Here is an 18,427-nt window from a genome sequence, read left to right as displayed (position 1 = left end):
CGGATATTTGGGTCGAATATTTGGGATTTTGGGGGGTTAAGAGGGAATTTGGGGCCAATTTTGGGGCAAATTTGAGGGTTTTTGGGGGATTTTGGGGCAGTTTGGGGCATTATCGGGCTGGATTTTTTGGGGGATTTTGAGGTTTTTGAGGCACAATTTTGGGGAATTTTGGGGTATTTGAATCGGGATTTTTTTATTTTTGGGATATCTGGGTCGAATATTTGGGATTTTTTTGGGTTTTGAGGCGATTTGGGGCAGATTTTGGGGCGAATTTGGGGTATTTTTGGGCAGTTTTGGGGCATTTTGGGACATTTTCGGGCTGGATTTTTTTGTGATTTTTGATGTTTTTGAAGCAGAATTTTGGTGAATTTTGGGATTTTTGAATCGGATTTTTTATAATTTTGGGATATTTTGGTCCGATTTTGGGGATTTTTAGGAATTTTGGGGGTTTTTGGGGCAGATTTTGGGGCAAATCTGGGGGATTTTTGGGCAGTTTTGGAGGATTTTGTGTTTTCGGGCTGGATTTTTTTGGGGATTTTGAGGTTTTTGAAGCAGAATTTTGGGGAATTTTGGGGTATTTGAATCGGATTATTTTATTTTTGGGGTATTTGGGTCGAATATTTGGGATTTTTTTGGGTTTTGAGGCGATTTGGGGACAATTTGAGGGCAAATTTGGGGGATTTTTGGGCAGTTTTGGGGCATTTTGGAGCGTTTTCGGAATGGATTTTTTGGGGGATTTTGAGGTTTTTGAAGCAGAATTTTGGTGAATTTTGGAGTATTTGAATCGGATTTTTTTTATTTTTGGGATATTTGGGTCGAATATTTGGGATTTTTTTGGGTTTTGAGGCGATTTGGGGTGGATTTTGGGGCAAATTTGGGGGATTTTTGGGCAGTTTTGGGGCATTTTGGAGCGTTTTCGGAATGGATTTTTTAGGGGATTTTGGAGTTTTTGAAGCAGAATTTTGGGAAATTTTGGGGTATTTGAATCGGGTTTTTTTTATTTTTGGGGCATTTGGGTCCGATTCTTGAGATTTTAGGGATTTTTGGGGGTATTTGGGGTGGATTTTGGGGCAAATTTGGGGGATTTTGGGGCAGTTTGGGGCATTTTTGGCGGTGTCTGGGTGGGATTTTTTTTGTGAATTTTGGAGTTTTTGAGGCAGAATTTTGGTGAATTTTGGGGTATTTGAATCGGGGTTTTTTTATTTTTGGGATACTTGGGTGGGATATTTGGGATTTTTGGGGTTTTTGGGAATTTTTGGGGCAGATTTTGGGGTGAATTTGGGGGTTTTTAGGGCACTCACTGAACATTTGTCTCCCGCTCCCCCTCGGGCACCCGGTCCTGGAGACACCGAAAAATGGCCTAAAGGAGAAAATAATATGCAAATTTTATGCAAATGAGAGGGTGTGGTTATGCAAATCAGATAAAAATGAAGGTCGTACTATGCTAATCAGACAATTAATTATGCTAATTAGCACTACTACAAGACTCCAATCAGGGTTTCTTAGGCAAATTTAGTGCAAAAATAATGTAAATAATTGACTGATTGATGCAAATCACTGATTATATTATGCAAATTGCAAATAATTTTATGCAAATTAGCTACTAATAAGTTACTGAATATTTAGCATTGTTTTAGGCAAATTAATTAATAATTTATGCAAATCACTTTCTAACCAGTGTAAGTTTATGAAATATTTATTCAGACATCAGGCTCGCTAATTAAAATATGCAAATGATATGCAGATGATATTCAAATTAATCCCTCTGCTGGTAGTGGTGGGGAATTGGATGGGGATTGGGTGATTAATATGCAAATGAGATGCAAATGAGATGACCTATGGGTACTGACAAAGAATTTAATTGTGGGAGTAATGAATATGCAAATTGTGTGTAAATGATATGCAAATGAGCATTGACAAGAAATCAAATGTGTGGACTGTGAATATGCAAATGAGATGCAAATGAGCTGAGTTTCTGGAACTTTCAGGGAATTAAAGGATGGAGTTGGGAATATGCAAATGAGATGCAATTAGCAGCAAATTTTAATGCAAATGAGTTGAGTTTCCAGATCTGGTAGGGAATAAAAAAAGGTGGGTGGATGAATATGTAAATGAGATACAGAACTTATGCAAATGAGATGCAAATTACCTGACCTGGTATCACAGGCAAGTAATTGATTGGCTTGTTGAGTATTAAAATAATATGCAAATTTTATGCAAATGAGCTGAATTTCTGGAACTTGCAGGGAATTAAAGGGTGCGAACTTTATGCAAATTTTATGCAAGTTTTGTGCAAATTTTATTCAAATTTTATTCAATTTTTGTGCAATTTTTAAATGCAAGTTTTGTGCAAATTTTTGTGCAATTTTTATGCAATTTTTTGTGCAATTTTTTTGCGCAATTTTTGTGCAAATTTTGTGCAATTTTTTTTTTTTTTCAAATTTTATGCAAATTTAACACAATTTTGGTGCAAATTTTATGCAATTTTTGTGCAAATTGTGTGCAAATTTTATGCAATTTTTGTGCAATTTTTTGTGCAAATTTTACGGAATTTTTGTGCAATTTTTTTTTCCAAATTTTATGCAAATTTAACACAATTTGGGTGCAATTTTTATTCAAGTTTTGTGCAATTTTTGTGCAAATTTTATGCAATTTTTGTGCAAACTTTATGCAATTTTTGTGCAAACTTTATGCAAATTTTATGCAAATTTTGTGCAGTTTCTATTCAATTTTTGTGCGATTTTTTAGTGCAATTTTTGGTGCAAATTTTGTGCAATTTTCTTTCAAATTTTATGCAAATTTAACAAAACTTTGGTGCAATTTTTATTCAATTTTTGTGCAATTTTTGTGCAAATTTTATGCAATTTTTGTGCAATTTTTGTGCAAATTTTACGGAATTTTTGTGCAATTTTTTTTTCCAAATTTTATGCAAATTTAACACAATTTTGGTGCAATTTTTATTCAAGTTTTGTGCAATTTTTGTGCAAATTTTATGCAATTTTTGTGCAAACTTTATGCAAATTCTATGCAATTTTTGTGGATTTTTCCTGCAATTTTTGTGCAAATTTTATGCAATTTTTGTGCAAATTTAATCCAAATTTTATGCAATTTTGGAGCAAACTTTATGCAATTTTCCCCCTAAACGTTATGCAAATTTTATGCAAATTTTATGCAAATTTTATGCAAATGAGGCCGGACCTGCTGGTACTGGCAGTATTTGATGGGATCCTTCTCAAACACCTCGTAGGTCTGCGACTCCAGATTGTCCATCAGGGGCTGGAAACGAACAAAATTTATCCAAAATTTAACAAAATCCAACAAATTTCGCACAAAATTCACCTTTTTTTTTGACCCCGCCCAAATTCCTGGTTTTTCCCCAAAAAAATTACCAAAAATTCACCCAAAAATCCCTTTTTTTTCCTCAAAATTTGGGCAAAAATCCCATTTTTTTTCTACCAAAATTCGGGCAAAATTTTACATTTTTCCCTCTAAAAAAATGTCCAAAAATTCATGGGTTTTTTTTTCCAAAAAAAATTGTAAAAATTTTAATTTTTTTCACAAAATTTCCTTATTTTTCCCTAAAATTTCCTTTTTTTCCTCGGAAACTTCCATTTTTCCCCAAAAATTTCCATTTTTTTCACCAAAATTTCCTTTTTTCACCAAAAATTTCCATTTTTTAACCAAAAATCCCATTTTTTCCCCAAAATTTCCATTATTTTCCTCAAAATTTCCATTATTTTCCTCAAAACTTTCATTGTTTTCCCAAAATTTCTATTTTTCCCCAAAATTTCCATTTTCTTCCCCCCAAAATCAAATTTTTCCTTAAAAATTTCCAATTTTCCCCAAAACTTCCATTTTTCTCAAAATTTCCATTTTTTTCCCCAAAAATTCCATTTTTCTTTCAAAAACTTCAATTTTTTTCCCCAAAATTTCCCATTTTTCTACAAAATTTCCATTTTCTTCCCAATAAAATCCATTTTTTTCCCTCAAAAATTTCCATTTTTTCCCCCAAAAATTCCCAATTTTCCCCAACAATTCCCCCAAAATTCCCATTTTTTTCCCCAAAATTCCTTTTTTCCCCAAAATTTCCCAATTTTCCCCAAAAATTCCCATTTTTTCCTCCAAAATTCCCAATTTTCCCCAAAAATTCCCCAAAATTTCCCATTTTTTCCCCCAAAATTCCTTTTTTCCCCAAAATTTCCCAATTTTCCCCAACAATTCCCCCAAAATTCCCATTTTTTCCCCCAAAATTCCCATTTTTTCCCCCAAAATTCCTTTTTTCCCCAAAATTTCCCAATTTTGCCCAAAAATTCCCATTTTTTCCTCCAAATTTCCCAATTTTCCCCAAAAATTCCCCCAAAATTCCCATTTATTCCCCCAAAATTCCCATTTTTTCCCCAAAATTTCCCAATTTTCCCCAAAAATTCCCCCAAAATTCCCATTTATTCCCCCAAAATTCCCATTTATTCCCCCAAAATTCCCCAATTTTCCCCAAAAATTCCCCCAAAATTCCCTTTTTTTCCCCCCAAATTCCCATTTTTTCCACTAAAATTCCCAATTTTCCCCAAAAATTCACCCAAAATTCCCTTTTTTTTTTTTTTTTTTTCTTTTGGGCTCTGGGGTTACTGGGCTGAACTGGGATTGAACTGGGATGAACTGGGAGGAGGTTTGGGCTCACTGGGATGAACTGGGAGAGGATTTTCTGTTACTGGTTTGGGGTGTTTTGTTACTGGGAGTTACTGGTTTGGGGTCTGGGGTTACTGGGGTGAACTGGGATGGACTGGGATGGACTGGGATGAACTGGGAGGAGTTTGGGGTCACTGGGAGGGGCTTTGGGGTCACTGGGAGTTACTGGGAATGAGTTTGGTGTTACTGGTTTGGGGATTTTCATTACCGGCCGTTACTGGTTTGGGGTCGAGTGTTACTGGGGGGTCACTGGGATAAACTGGAGGGTCACTGGTTTGAACTGGGATGAACTGGGGTGAACTGGGAGGCCCCTGGGGGGGTCACTGGTTTGAACTGGGATGGACTGGGATGAACTGGGAGACAATTTGGGGTCACTGTGAGTTACTGGGAGTGAGTTTGGTGTTACTGGTTTGGGGTTTTTTGCTACCGGTTTCTCCCGGGTGGTCACTGGGCTGAACTGGGGGATCACTGGTTTGAACTGGGATGGACTGGGATGAACTGGGAGAGGCTTTGAGGTCACTGGTTTGTACTGGGATGAACTGGGATGAACTGGGAGGAGTTTGGGGTCACTGGGAGGCAATTTGGGGTCACTGGGATGAACTGGGAGAGGATTTCCTGTTACTGGTTTGGGGTTTTCATTACCAGTTTTTCCCAGGTGGTCACTGGGATGAACTGGGATGGACTGGGATGAACTGGGATGGACTGGGAGGAGTTTGAGGTCACTGGGAGGGGCTTTGGGGTCACTGGAGTTACTGGGAATGAGTTTGGTGTTACTGGGAGTTACTGGTTTGGGGATTTTCATTACTGGCCGTTACTGGTTTGGGCTCTGGTGTTACTGGGATGAACTGGGCTGAACTGGGAGGCCCCTGGGGGGTCACTGGTGTGAACTGGGATGAACTGGGATGAACTGGGATGAACTGGGATGAACTGGGAGGGGCTTTGGGCTCACAGGGATGAACTGGGAATGAGTTTGGTGTTACTGGTTTGGGGTCTTTCGTTACCGGTTGTTACTGGTTTGGGATCTGGGGTTACTGGGGTGAACTGGTAAAGGATTTGGGGCTACTGGGATGAACTGGGATGAACTGGGATGAACTGGGATGAACTGGGATGGACTGGGAGGGGTTTTGAGCTCACTGGGATGAACTGGGAGAGAATTTTCTGTTACTGGTTTGGGGCGTTTTGTTACTGGTTTTTCCCGGGGGATCCCTGGTTTGAACTGGGATGAACTGGGATGAACTGGGCTGTACTGGGAGGCCCCTGGGGGCTCACTGGTGTGAACTGGGAGCCCTGGGAGCCCCGGTTTCTCACCTGCAGGGGGCTCTGCAGATAGTCCTCGTAGCCGCGGGCGTAGAGCTCGTAGGCCGAGGGGGGGGGGCGGTGCTGCCCCAGGTGCTCCAGGTACTGCAGGTAGGCCGCCAGGGGGCGCCCCCCGTGCCTGGGGCAGCCCTGCACGATGATCTGCACGTCCAGCTGTGAATAAAACCAGTATAGACCAGTATAAACCAGTATGGACCAGTATAGACCAGTATAAACCAGTACGGACCAATATACACCAATGCGTCACAATATAAATCAATGTGAACCAGTATAAACCAGTATAAACCAGTATAAACCAGCCGCCAGGGGGCGCCCCCCGTGCCTGGGGCAGCCCTGGACGATGATCTGCACGTCCAGCTGTGAATAAAACCAGTATAAACCAGTATGGACCAGTATGGACCAGTAAGGACCAGTATAAACCAATATGAAGCTCCATAGGTTATTATGGACCAGTATAAACCAGTATAAACCAGTATAGACTGGACCCCAGGGGGTACCCCACATGATGATCTGCATGTCCAGCTGAAAAGAAAACCAGTATAAACCAGTATAGACCAGTATAGACCAGTATGGACCAGTATAAACCAATACGGAGCTCCATAGGTTATTATGGACCAGTATAAACCAGTATAAACCAGTAAAAAAATCAACTTTATTCCAATTTTTCCCCATTTTTGACCCTTTTAGTGCCCCAAACCCCCCAAAATTTACCCAAACCCCCTCCCAGTTCCCTCCCAGTATAAACCAGTTCCCTCCCAGTATAAACCAGTTCCCTCCCAGTCCCTCCCCATTCCCTCCCAGTATAAACCAGTCCCCTCCCAGTATAAACCAGTCCCAAACCAGTACAAAAAACCAACTTTAACCCAATTTTTTCTTCATTTTTGACCATTTTAGTGCCTTAAAATCCCCCCCAAACCCCCCAAAATCCCCCCAAAATTTCCCCAAAGCCCCTCCCAGCCTGTCCCAGTATAAACCAGTATAAACCAGTCCAAACCAGTACCTTGAGCAGCTGTCCCAGCAGGCGCTGGTGGCCCCGGCCCAGCACTGGGAACCCCTTTTTGTTGGTCAGGAAGAGTCTGGTGGGGAGCAGGGCTGCCCTGACGGGCTCCCCCAGCCAGCGGGCCAGGGCTGGGGCTGAGGGCAGGTCCGGGCCCAGCTCCAGGGCTGGAAAAACCAGTATAGACCAGTATAAACCAGTATGGACCAGTATGGACCAGTATATCCCATTATAACCCATTGTAACCTATGGTGTCCCAGTATAGACCAGTACAACCCAGTATAACCCAGCCAGGGCTGGGGCTGAGGGCAGGTCTGGGCCCAGCTCCAGGGCTGGAAAAACCAGTATGGACCAGTATAAACCAGTATGGACCAGTATGGACCAGTATATCCCATTATAACCCGTTGTAACCCATTGTAACCCATTGTGAGTCATTGTATCCCAGTATAGACCAGTATAACCCAGTATAATCCAGTATATCCCAGTATAAACCAATATAACCCAGTATAACCCACTCTATCCCAGTATAAACCAGTATAACCCAGTATATCCCAGTCGTCTATCCCAGTATAACCCAGTGTAGCCCAGTATACCCCAATATAACCCAGTATAACCCAGTATAACCCAGTCAGGACCAGTATAAAGTCACTCCCAGGTAAGCCCCGCCCCTTTCATATTAATCCCACTCAAAGTGAAGCCACGCCCCTCCCATGCAAGCCCCGCCCCCTTTAAGTGAAGCTCCACCCCTTCAATAAATCCCCTGCCTCTCCCAGTTAAGCCACGCCCCCTCCCTGCTAAGCCACGCCCCTTTTGCTGTCCTGCACTGCTGTATAAGCCCCGCCCTCTCAGTTAACTCCACCCCTCCCAGTTAACCCACACCCCTCCGAGTTAACCCCACCCCTCCCAGTTAACCCCACCCCTCCCAGTTAAGCCCCACCCCTCTCAGTTAAACCCCACCCACTTTCATTTAAGCTCCACCCCCATTATGAAGGCCCTCCCATCCCGTGAGGCCACGCCCACACAGTGAAACCCCGCCTCTCCTCTGTAAAGCCCCACCCCTTCGTTTAGCCCCACCCCTTCTCAGTTAAGCCCCGCCCCTTCTGTGTGTGGCCACACCCACAACATAAAGCCCTGCCCACAGTGAAGCCCCACCCCTCCTATGTGTGGCCCCGCCCCCAGAGTGAAGCTCCGCCCCTTCCGTGTGAAGCTCCACCCTCTTTTACTGAAGCCCCATCCTCTTTTAGCAAAGCTCCGCCCACAGCGAAGCCCTGCCCATTCATTAAGCTCCGCCTCTTTTGAACGAGGCCCCGCCCACAAAGTGAAGCCCCGCCCCCTGTGTTAAGCCCCGCCCACAGAGTGAACCCCCACCCCTCCCATGTGAAGCCTCCCTTTGGTAGGTCCCGCCCACAGAGTGAAGCCCCGCCCCTTTTGAGCCAAGCCCCGCCCCCCGGGTTAAGCCCCGCCCCTCACCGAGCGCCACCCGTTTGTTGTAGTCCAGGAGGGTGCGGAAATTGTGCCACCTGGGAGGGGACAAAGACACACCTGAGACACACAAAATTCACCCCAAAATACCCCAAAATTATCCCCAAATTGTCCCCAAATTATCTCAAAATTATCCCCAAAATTCAGCCCAAAATTATCTCAAAATTTATCCAAAATTATCCCAAAATTAACATAAATTATCCCAAAAATCATCCCAAATTTATCCAATTCATCCCAAAATTACACTAAATTACCCCAAAATTCACCCCAATTATTTCCAAATCACCCCAAAATTATCCCCAAAATTATCTAAAAATTAGCCCAAATTCAGCCCAAAATTATCCCAAAATTTGCCTGAAATTGCCTAAAAATTATCCCCAAAATTAGCCCAAAACCACCATAAAATTATCCCAAAAATTAGAAAAAATGACCTCAAAAATTATCCCCAAAATTATCCCCAAATTGTCCCCAAATTATCCCAAGTTTATCTAAAATTATTTCAAATTTATCCCAAAATTAGCCAAAAATTATTTCCAATTTATCCCCAAAATTATCCCCAAATTCATCCCAAGATTATCCCAAAAATCATTCCCAAATTCACCCCAAAATTAGCCCAAAAAATCTCCCAAATTCAGCTCAAATTATTCCCAAAATTATCCCAAATTATTCCCAAAATTATCCCCAAATTATCCCGAAAGTTATCCCAAGATTTCTCGGAATCCACCCAAAAATCATCCCAAAAATTACCTCAAAATTCACCCAAATTATCCCAAAAATTATCACAAAATTATCTCAAAATTATCCCAAAATTATCCCCCAAACTATCCCAAATTTACCCCAAAACTGTCCCCAAAATTATCCCAATTTTCCCTGAAATCCACCCAAAAATCATCCCCAAAATTATCCCAAAATTCCCCTAAAATTAACCCAAAATTATCCCAAAAATTCACCATTTTTTCCCCCAAAATTCCCATTTTTCCCCCAAAAACTCCTAAATTTCCCCCCAAAAATCCCCGTTTTTTTTCCCAAAATTCCCCGTTTTCCCCTTCAAACTCCCAATTTCACCCCAAATCCCCAAATTTCCCCAAAAATCCCCAAATTTCCCCCAAAATCCCCATTTTTCCCCCCTGACCATTCCCAGGTGTTCTCGTCGTCTCCCCCCGGGGGCGGGGCCTCGTTCCCGATGACGTCATCGCGGGAATCCTCGGGGGCCACCAGGGGCACCTGAACCCAGAACTGACCAGTATAAACCAGTCAGGACCAGTATAAACCAGTATAAACCAGTATAGACCAGTATAAACCAGTACAAACCAGTATAGACCATTAGAAACCAGTATAAACCATTAGAAACCATTAGAAACCAGTATAAACCAGTATGGACCAGTATGAACCACTACGAACCAATACGGATCAATATAAACCAATGTTAATCAATATAAACCAGTACAAACCAGTATGGACCCCTATAGACCAGTATGGACCAGTAAAACCCAGTATAAACCAGTATAAACCCAATATAAACCATTAAAAACCAGTATGGACCAGTATAAACCAATGTTAATCAATATAAACCAGTATAAACCAATATAAACTAGTAAAAACCAGTATAGACCAGTATGGACCAATACGGATCAATATAAACCAATGTTAATCAATATAAACCAACATAGACCAGTATAAACCAGTATGGACCAGTATAAACCACTATGAGCCAATATTAATTAATATAAACCAGTATAAACCAATATAAACCAGTATAAACCAGTATAGACCAGTATGGACCAGTATAGACTGGTACAGATCAATATAAACCAGTATAAACCAGTACAAACCAGTCCAAACCAGTATGAAAACCGGACTTTACCCCAATTTTTTTCCCATTTTTAATGTTTTTAGTGCCCTGAATTCCCCCAAAATCCCCTCCCAGTCCAAACCAGTTCCCTCCCAGTATAAACCAGTATAAACCATTGTCGAACCAGTAAAAACCAGTATCTGACCAGTAAAAACCAGTATCAAACCAGTATAAACCAGTATCAAACCCCGACTTTAACTCCATTTTCTCCAATTTTCCCCATTTTTGACCCTTTTACCTCCCCAAAATCCCCCAAAATTGCCCCAAAATCCCCTCCCAGTATAAACCAGTATAAACCAGTTCCCTCCCAGTATAAACCAGTTCCCTCCCAGTATAAACCAGTATCAGGCCAGTCCCAAAATCACCATTTTTGCTCCGTTTTTCCCCATTTTTTCCCATTTAAAAGCCACAAATTGACTCAAAACTCCCCCCAAACTCCTCCAGAATCCCCTCCCAGTATAAACCAGTATAAACCAGTTCCCTCCCAGTATAAACCAGAACCAAACCAGTCCCAAAATCACCATTTTTACTCCATTTTTCCCCATTTTTTCCCCATTTTTTCCCCATTTTTTCCCATTTAAAAGCCACAAAACTCCCCCAAACTCCCCCCAGACCCCCTCCCAGTCCAAACCAGTCCAAACCAGTATAAATGAGTCACCTGAGTGGCGTGGTGGCCGCTGTTGAGGTGGGCACTGAGGCCCCGGGCCAGGTTGGGGTTGTGGGGGCCCCTGAGGGGCACCAGGTGAGCGGCCAGGCCCAGGTAAGCCCCGAAATCCAGCTCCTGTTTTAGTGCCTGGGGGGAAAATTAACACAAAATTTAATAAATTATTGAAATTTTAAAGTTTAGTGGAAATTTCCCCAAAATTCTGTGTGAAATTTGGGGGATTTGGGACAAATTTGAGGGGAAAATAATCCGAATTCAGCTCAAAATCCTTCAAATTCACTCAAATTTGACCCAAAATTCACTCAAATTTAACCTCAAAATTTACTCCCAAAATTCAACTCAAAATCATCCAAATTTACCCAAGAATTCACCCCGGAAATCCCCCAAATTCAACCCAAAATTCAACGCAAATTTCAGCCCCAAATCGCCCCAAATTCAACCCAAAAATTCCCCAAAATTCACCCGAAAATGCCCCACAATTTCACCCCAAAATTTCCCCAAAAAACTTTGGGGGAATTTTGGGGCAATTTTGGGGAAATTTGGGACAATATTGCCCCAAATTTCCCCAAAATTGTCCCAAAATTGCCCCAAAATTCCCCAAAATTGTCCCAAAATTATCCCAAAATTGCCCCAAAATTGTCCCAAAATTCCCCAAATTCCCTAAAATTGGCCCAAATTTGTCCCAAATTACCCCAAAATCCCCTAAATTTCCCCAAAATTGTCCCAAAATTCCCCTAAAAATCCCCAAAAATTGCCCAAAATTTCCCCAAAATTTCCCCAAAAATTGCCCAAATTTCCCCAAAAATTCCCCCAAAATTCCCCAAAATTGTCCCAAAATTCCCCCAAAAATTCCCCCAAAATTGTCCCAAATTTCCCCAAAAATTCCCCAAAATTCCCCAAAATTTCCCCAAATTTGTCCCAAAATTCCCCCAAAATCCCTTAAATTGTCCCAAATTTCCCCAAAAATTCCCCCAAAATTCCCCCAAATTGTCCCAAATTTTCCCAAAAATTCCCCAAAATTCTCCAAAATTTCCCCAAATTTGTCCCAAATTACCCCAAAATTCCCCCAAAATCCCCCCAAAATTCCCCCAAAATCCCCCCAAAATTCCCCCAAAAATCCCCAAAATTGCACAAATTGCCTTAAAATTCACCAAAATTCCCCCAAATTCCCTAAAATAGTCCCAAATTTCCCCAAAATTCCCCCAAATTTCCCCCAAAATTCCCCCAAAAATCCCCAAAATTGCCCCCAAATCCTTAAAATTGCCCCAAATTTCCCAAAATTGTCCCAAATTTCCCCAAAATTCACCTTTTGGGAGTTTTTCCTGACGTGCTCCAGGGGCGAGTCCGGGCGGATCCAGGGGGACAATTTCCCCACGATCAGAGTGTTCCAGTCTGCCCCAAAAAATGCCCAAATTCACCCCAAAAATCACCACAAAAACATCCGAATTTACCCCAAAATTCACCACAAAATCACCACAAACGTTCCCAAAATTCACCCAAAAATTCAGCCCAAAAAACCCAAAATTCATCCCAAAAATCAGCCAAATTTGTCCCAAAATTCAGCCCAAAACCACCGAAATTCACCCCAAAAACGCCCCAAATTCACCCCAAAATTCACCCCAAAAAACCCAAAAAATCACCCCAAAACCACCAAGATTTACCCCAAAATTGATCCCCAAAAATCATCCAAATTCACCCCAAAATTCACCACAAAAATCACCCAAATTCACCCCAAAAATCAGCCAAATTTGTCCCAAAATTCACCCCAAAAATCACCCAAATTCACTCCAAAATTTATCGCAAAAATAATCCAAATTATTCCCCAAAATTCATCCCAAAAATCACCCAAATTCACCTCAAAATTCACCCCAAAAACGCTGAAATTTGTCCCAAAATTCATCCCAAAAATCACCCAAATTCACCCCAAAATTCATCCCCAAACCTCCCAAATTCACCCCAAAAAAACCCAAAAAAACCAAAATTCAGCCCAGAAATCACCCCCAAAAAACCCCCGAATTCACCCCAAAATTCACCCAAATTTGTCTGAAAATTCAGCCCAAAACCACCCAAATTCACCTCAAAAATCCCCCAAATTCACCCCAAAAAACCCTAAAATTCACCCCAAAAACGCCGAAATTTGTCCCAAAATTCATCCCCAAAATCCCCCAAATTCACCCCAAAACTCCACCCATTTTCCCCTCCCAGTATAAACCAGTATAAACCAGTGACCCCAAACCCCCTTTCCCCCACTTTTAACCCTTTCGTCCCCAATTTAACCCATTTTTTCCAACTTTTAACCCTTTCTTCCCCATTTTTAACCCTTTCTTTGCCATTTTTAACCCTTTTCCCCCCATTTTTTCCCATTTTTAACCCTTTTTTCACCATTTTTTCACCTCCCAGTTCCCTCCCAGTATAAACCAGTAACCCCAAACCCCTTTTCCCAATTTTTCTCGATTTTTAACCCTTTCCCTCCCATTCTTAACCCTTTCTTTGCCATTTTTACCCCTTTTTTCACCTTTTTTTTCCCATTTTTTCCCCATTTTTCCCCGTTTTTTCCCCTCCCAGTATAAACCAGTCCAAACCAGTAACCCCAAACCCCATTTCCCCTTTTTTTAACCCTTTCTTCCCCATTTTTAACCCTTTCTTCCCCATTTTTAACCCTTTCTTTGCCATTTTTAACCCTTTCTTTGCCATTTTCCCCTATTTTTTCACCATTTTCCCCGTTTTTTCGCCTCCCAGTCCCTCCCAGTTTATCCCAGTTGAATCCCAGTTCCCTCCCAGTATAAACCAGTAACCCCAAACCCCATTTTCCCCATTTTCCCTCCCAGTCTTAACCCTTTCTTCCCCATTTTTAACCCTTTCTTCCCCATTTCCCCTCATTTTTCGCCATTTTTCCCTATTTTTTCACCATTTCCCCCCATTTTTTCCCTCCCAGTCCCCTCCAGTTCCCCCCCAGTATAAACCAGTAACCCCAAATCTCTTTTCCCTCCATTTCCCCCATTTTTAACCCTTTCTTCGCCATTTTAACCCTTTCTTTGCCACTTTTAACCCTTTTTTCACCTTTTTTTCACCATTTTACCCCATTTTTCCCCATTTTTTGACCTCCCAGTTCCCTCCCAGTCTCTCCCAGTATAAACCAGTAACCCCAAACCCCATTTCCCCCATTTTTAACCCTTTAAAACCCATTCTTAACCCTTTCTTCACCATTTTTAACCCTTTCTTCTCTATTTTTAACCTTTTCTTCACCATTTTTAACCCTTTTTTCCCCATTTTTTCACCTCCCAGTTCCCTCCCAGTATAAACCAGTAACCCCAAATCCCTTGTCTCCCCATTTCCCCCATTTTTAACCCTTTCTTCCCCATTTCCCCACCCTTTTTAACCCTTTATTCCCCTTTCTTCCCCATTTTTTCACCATTTTAAACCCTTTTCCCCCATTTTTCCCCGTTTTTTCCCCTCCCAGGCCCCTCCCAGTTCCCTCCCAGTATAAACCAGTAACCCCAAATCTCTTTTCCCCCCATTTCCCCCATTTTTAACCCTTTCTTCCCCATTTTTAACCCTTTCTTCGCCATTTTTAACCATTTTTTCGCCATTTTTTCACCATTTTCCCACGTTTTTTCGCCTCCCAGTCCCTCCCAGTATAAACCAGTAACCCCAAACCCCATTTCCCTCCTTTTTAACCCTTTAAAACCCATTTTTAACCATTTCTTCCCCATTTCCCCACCATTTTTAACCCTTTTTCCACCATTTTCCCCCATTTTTCCCCTCCCAGTCCCTCCCAGTCTCTCCCAGTATAAACCAGTAACCCCAAATCCCTTGTCTCCCCATTTCCCCCATTTTTAACCCTTTATTCCCCTTTCTTCCCTATTTTTTCCCCATTTTTAACCCCTTTTTCCCCATTTTCCCATCTTTTCCCCTCCCAGTTCCCTCCCAGTATAAACCAGTCCAAACCAGTAACCCCAAACCCCTTTTCCCCCCATTTCCCCCATTTTTAACCCTTTCTTCCCCATTTTTAATCCTTTCTTCGCCATTTTAAACCATTTTTTCGCCATTTTTTCACCATTTTCCCCCGTTTTTTCGCCTCCCAGTCCCTCCCAGTATAAACCAGTAACCCCAAATCTCTTTTCCCCAGATTTCCCCCATTTTTAACCCTTTCTTCCCCATTTTTAATCCTTTCCTCGCCATTTTTAACCATTTTTTCGCCATTTTCCCCCCATTTTTTCACCATTTTCCCCCGTTTTTTCGCCTCCCAGTCCCTCCCACTCCATCCCAGTTCCCTCCCAGTATAAACCAGTAACCCCAAACCCCCTTCCTCCTATTTGCCCCCATTTTTAACCCTTTTTTCGCCATTTTTCCGCCATTTCCCCCCATTTTTTTACCATTTTTCCCCGTTTTTCCCCGTTTTTTCGCCTCCCAGTCCCCTCCCAGTCTCCCCCAGTCCCCTCCCAGTCTCCCCCAGTCTCCCCCAGTCCCCCAGTCCCCGCAGTGCTCACCGCGGCCGGCCAGCACCAGATCCGAGCGGGTTTGGGGCCCGGGGCGTTCCCGGGCCGGCCCCGCCCCGAATTCCCGCCGGTGCCGAGGGTGGAACAGGGGGATGCACAGGAAATCGAACCTGAACACACCGGGGTTACTGGGACAGACTGGGGGGGACTGGGAGGGGGTTTGGGGTCACTGGGAGGGACTGGGGGGGACTGGGGGGGATTTAAAGGGAACTGGGAGGGGTTTGGGGGTTACTGGTTTATACTGGGATGGACTGGGAGGGGCTGGGAGGGGACTGGGTTATACTGGGAGTGACTGGGAGGGACTGGGATAAACTGGGCTGAACTGGGAAGGGACTGGGATGAACAGGGACAAACTGGGAGGGGACTGGGAGTTACTGGGATGAACTGGGAAGGCACTGGGATGGACTGGGAGGGGTTTTGGGGTTACTGGGATGAACTGGGATCAAACTGGGATGAACTGGGATGTCCCTGGTGGGTCACTGGGCCATACTGGGAGTTACTGGGACCTTACTGGGAGCGGGTCTGGGGTTACTGGTTTATACTGGGATGGACTGGGAGGAACTGGGAGGGAACTGGGATGGACTGGGGGTCACTGGTTTGTACTGGGAGGGAGTTTGGGGGTCACTGGTTTGTACTGGGGGGAATTGGGATGAACTGGGAGGGGGTTTGTGGTTACTGGGAGGTCACTGGGCCATACTGGTTTATACTGGGAGGGGATTTGGGGTCACTGGTTTATACTGGGAGGGGATTCGGGGTCACTGGTTTATACTGGGAGGGGGTTTGGGGTCACTGGTTTGAACTGGGAGGGAACTGGGCCATACTGGGATATACTGGGAGGGGACTGGAGGAGATCCTTGAGGGAATTTGGGAAATTTTGGAAAATTTGGGAGAATTTGGGGGATTTTTGAGGATCTCTGAAGAGATTTTGGGACCCCCTGAGGGGATTTTTGGGGTCTTTGAGGAGAATTTTGGGGTCTTTGAGGGGATTTTGGGGATCCTTGAAGGGTTTTGGGGTCTCTGAGGGGATTTTGAGAGTCCTGAGGGGATTTTGGGGAGTTTTGAGGAAATTTGGGGTCTCTGAGGGGATTTTGGGGGTCCCTGAAGGAATTTGGGGGATTCCTGAAGGGATTTGGAGAGTCCTGAGGGGATTTTGAAGATCCTTGAAGGGATTTTAGGGAGTTTTGAGGAAATTTGGGGATCTCTGAGGGGATTTGGGGGATTCCTGAAATGATTTGAGGTTCCCTGAGGGGATTTTAGGGGTTCCTGAGGGGATTTGGGGAATCCTTAAAGGGATTTGGGGATTCCTGAAGGGATTTGGGGTCTCTGAGGGGATTTTGGGGATTCCTGAAGGGATTTGCGGGTTCCTGAAAAGGTTTGGGGATCCCTGAGGAGATTTTGGGGATTCCTGAAAGGACTTGGGGATCCTTAAAGTTATTGGGGGTTCCTGAAGGGATTTGGGGGATCCCTGAGGGGGTTTGATGATCCCTGAGGGCATTTGGGGATCTCTGAAGGGATTTGAGGTTCCCTGAGGGGCTTTTTGGGATCTCTGAGGGGCTTTTGGGATTCCTGAGGGGGTTCGAGGATTTCTGAGGGGGTTTGGGATTCCTGAGGGATTTTGAGGTTCCCGCCGGGCCCTCCCGGAGACACGCGGGGGGATTTCGGGGTCGGTTTTTAGACGCTCCCGAATGGGATTTTGGGGTTTTTTTCCAAGTTTTAGGGGGTCTCGCTCTCACCCCTGCCTGGCCACGGCCCCCAGCGCTCCCGCCACCTCCGGGACGCAGTTCAGGTCGCGGCCCGAGGAGACGCGAGCGGCGCCCGCTGCTCCCGGTCCCGCCGCCATCGCTGCGCCTCTGCTCCCGCCCCCTCCGTGAGGCGGCGGCCAATCAGCGCCGAGCCCGCCTCCCTCTCAGCCAATAGAAGAGCAGGAAGGAGCTGTCAATCAAAGCGCAAAGGTTGTGCCCGCCCATAAGGAACAGCTAGGCAATGGGAGAACGCAGAAAGGCGTCAATCACGGCGGAGGCGGGAAAATAGCGAGCCAATAGGCGCGCGGCGCTGGCTGTCAATCAAAGAGGTGGCGGGAAGGTTGAGTCCACCCCCATGTGTGTGTGAGCCAATAGGAGCGCTGTTCTGGCTGTCAATCAACGCAAAGATCGTTGTGCACGCCCACAAGATGCTCTCAGCCAATCAAAGCCTTAAGTGAGCTGTCAATCATATCCTGCCAACCAATAGATGGGCGGCACGGGCTGTCAATCATTCCCCCAATGTATCTGAGGCGAGATTTGAGGGTTTTGGGATCAGTTTCCTGAAATGGGAAATTTGAGGGGAAAAAAGGCGAATTTTAGGCAAAAAAAGGCGAAATTTGGGCAAAAAAAATCGCGACGTTTCAGGGATTTTTTTGGCAGAATTTTGTGGGATATTTGGGGATTTTTTTTTAAGTTATTTGGAGAAATTTTGGGGGGTTTGGGGATCAGTTTCCTAAATTGGGAAATTTGGGCAAAAATCTCAGAATTTTGGGAGAAAAAACTGTGAATTTTGGGGAAAAAAAAAAAAGCAAATTTTGAGGGGATGGGGAGGGCACCGGGTTATACTGGTTTATACTGGGAATAGGCCTGGGTGCAGTTCTGACCAGGCCCACCTTGTCAATATGCAAATCTATGTAAATTTATGCAAATGAGACATGAAATAAAATGTGAATTAAATGTGGATCACCTCCCAGTATAAACCAGCAACCCCCAAATCCGTCCCAGTATAAACTAGTAACCCCCAGTCCCCAAAATCCACATTTGCAGTGATGTAATTCATGCTTATTCCACATCGGATTTGCATAAGTTTACATAAAACTTACGCATTAATAAATGGGAGGAGTCCAAGATAAGCCCCAGCCCCTCCCAGTCCCCTCCCAGTATAAAGCAGTAACTCCCAATCCCCAT

At 43.8% G+C, this 18,427-nt stretch overlaps 1 protein-coding gene across 1 annotated transcript in view; it reads right to left on the bottom strand.

Moving 5' to 3' along the window:
* Positions 1-18,427, bottom strand: part of PRMT5 (protein arginine methyltransferase 5) — a gene marked incomplete at its 5' end in the record, with an annotated part of 39,668 nt that extends 21,241 nt beyond the window's left edge. Inside the window, 11 exons of the mRNA XM_083882168.1 lie at positions 1,302-1,360; positions 3,199-3,276; positions 5,995-6,156; positions 7,004-7,167; positions 8,471-8,520; positions 9,615-9,718; positions 10,993-11,127; positions 12,305-12,390; positions 15,489-15,607; positions 17,231-17,402; positions 18,343-18,427. Of these exons, the coding sequence (XP_083738294.1) occupies positions 1,302-1,360; positions 3,199-3,276; positions 5,995-6,156; positions 7,004-7,167; positions 8,471-8,520; positions 9,615-9,718; positions 10,993-11,127; positions 12,305-12,390; positions 15,489-15,607; positions 17,231-17,402; positions 18,343-18,427 (1,214 nt within the window). The remainder of the gene's footprint in view (positions 1-1,301; positions 1,361-3,198; positions 3,277-5,994; positions 6,157-7,003; positions 7,168-8,470; positions 8,521-9,614; positions 9,719-10,992; positions 11,128-12,304; positions 12,391-15,488; positions 15,608-17,230; positions 17,403-18,342) is intronic.

The sequence above is a fragment of the Zosterops lateralis genome (assembly GCF_965231275.1).
Source record: "Zosterops lateralis genome assembly, chromosome: 38".
In the NCBI taxonomy this organism is placed as follows: domain Eukaryota; kingdom Metazoa; phylum Chordata; class Aves; order Passeriformes; family Zosteropidae; genus Zosterops; species Zosterops lateralis.
This window is presented reverse-complemented; position numbering and strand designations above follow the sequence as displayed.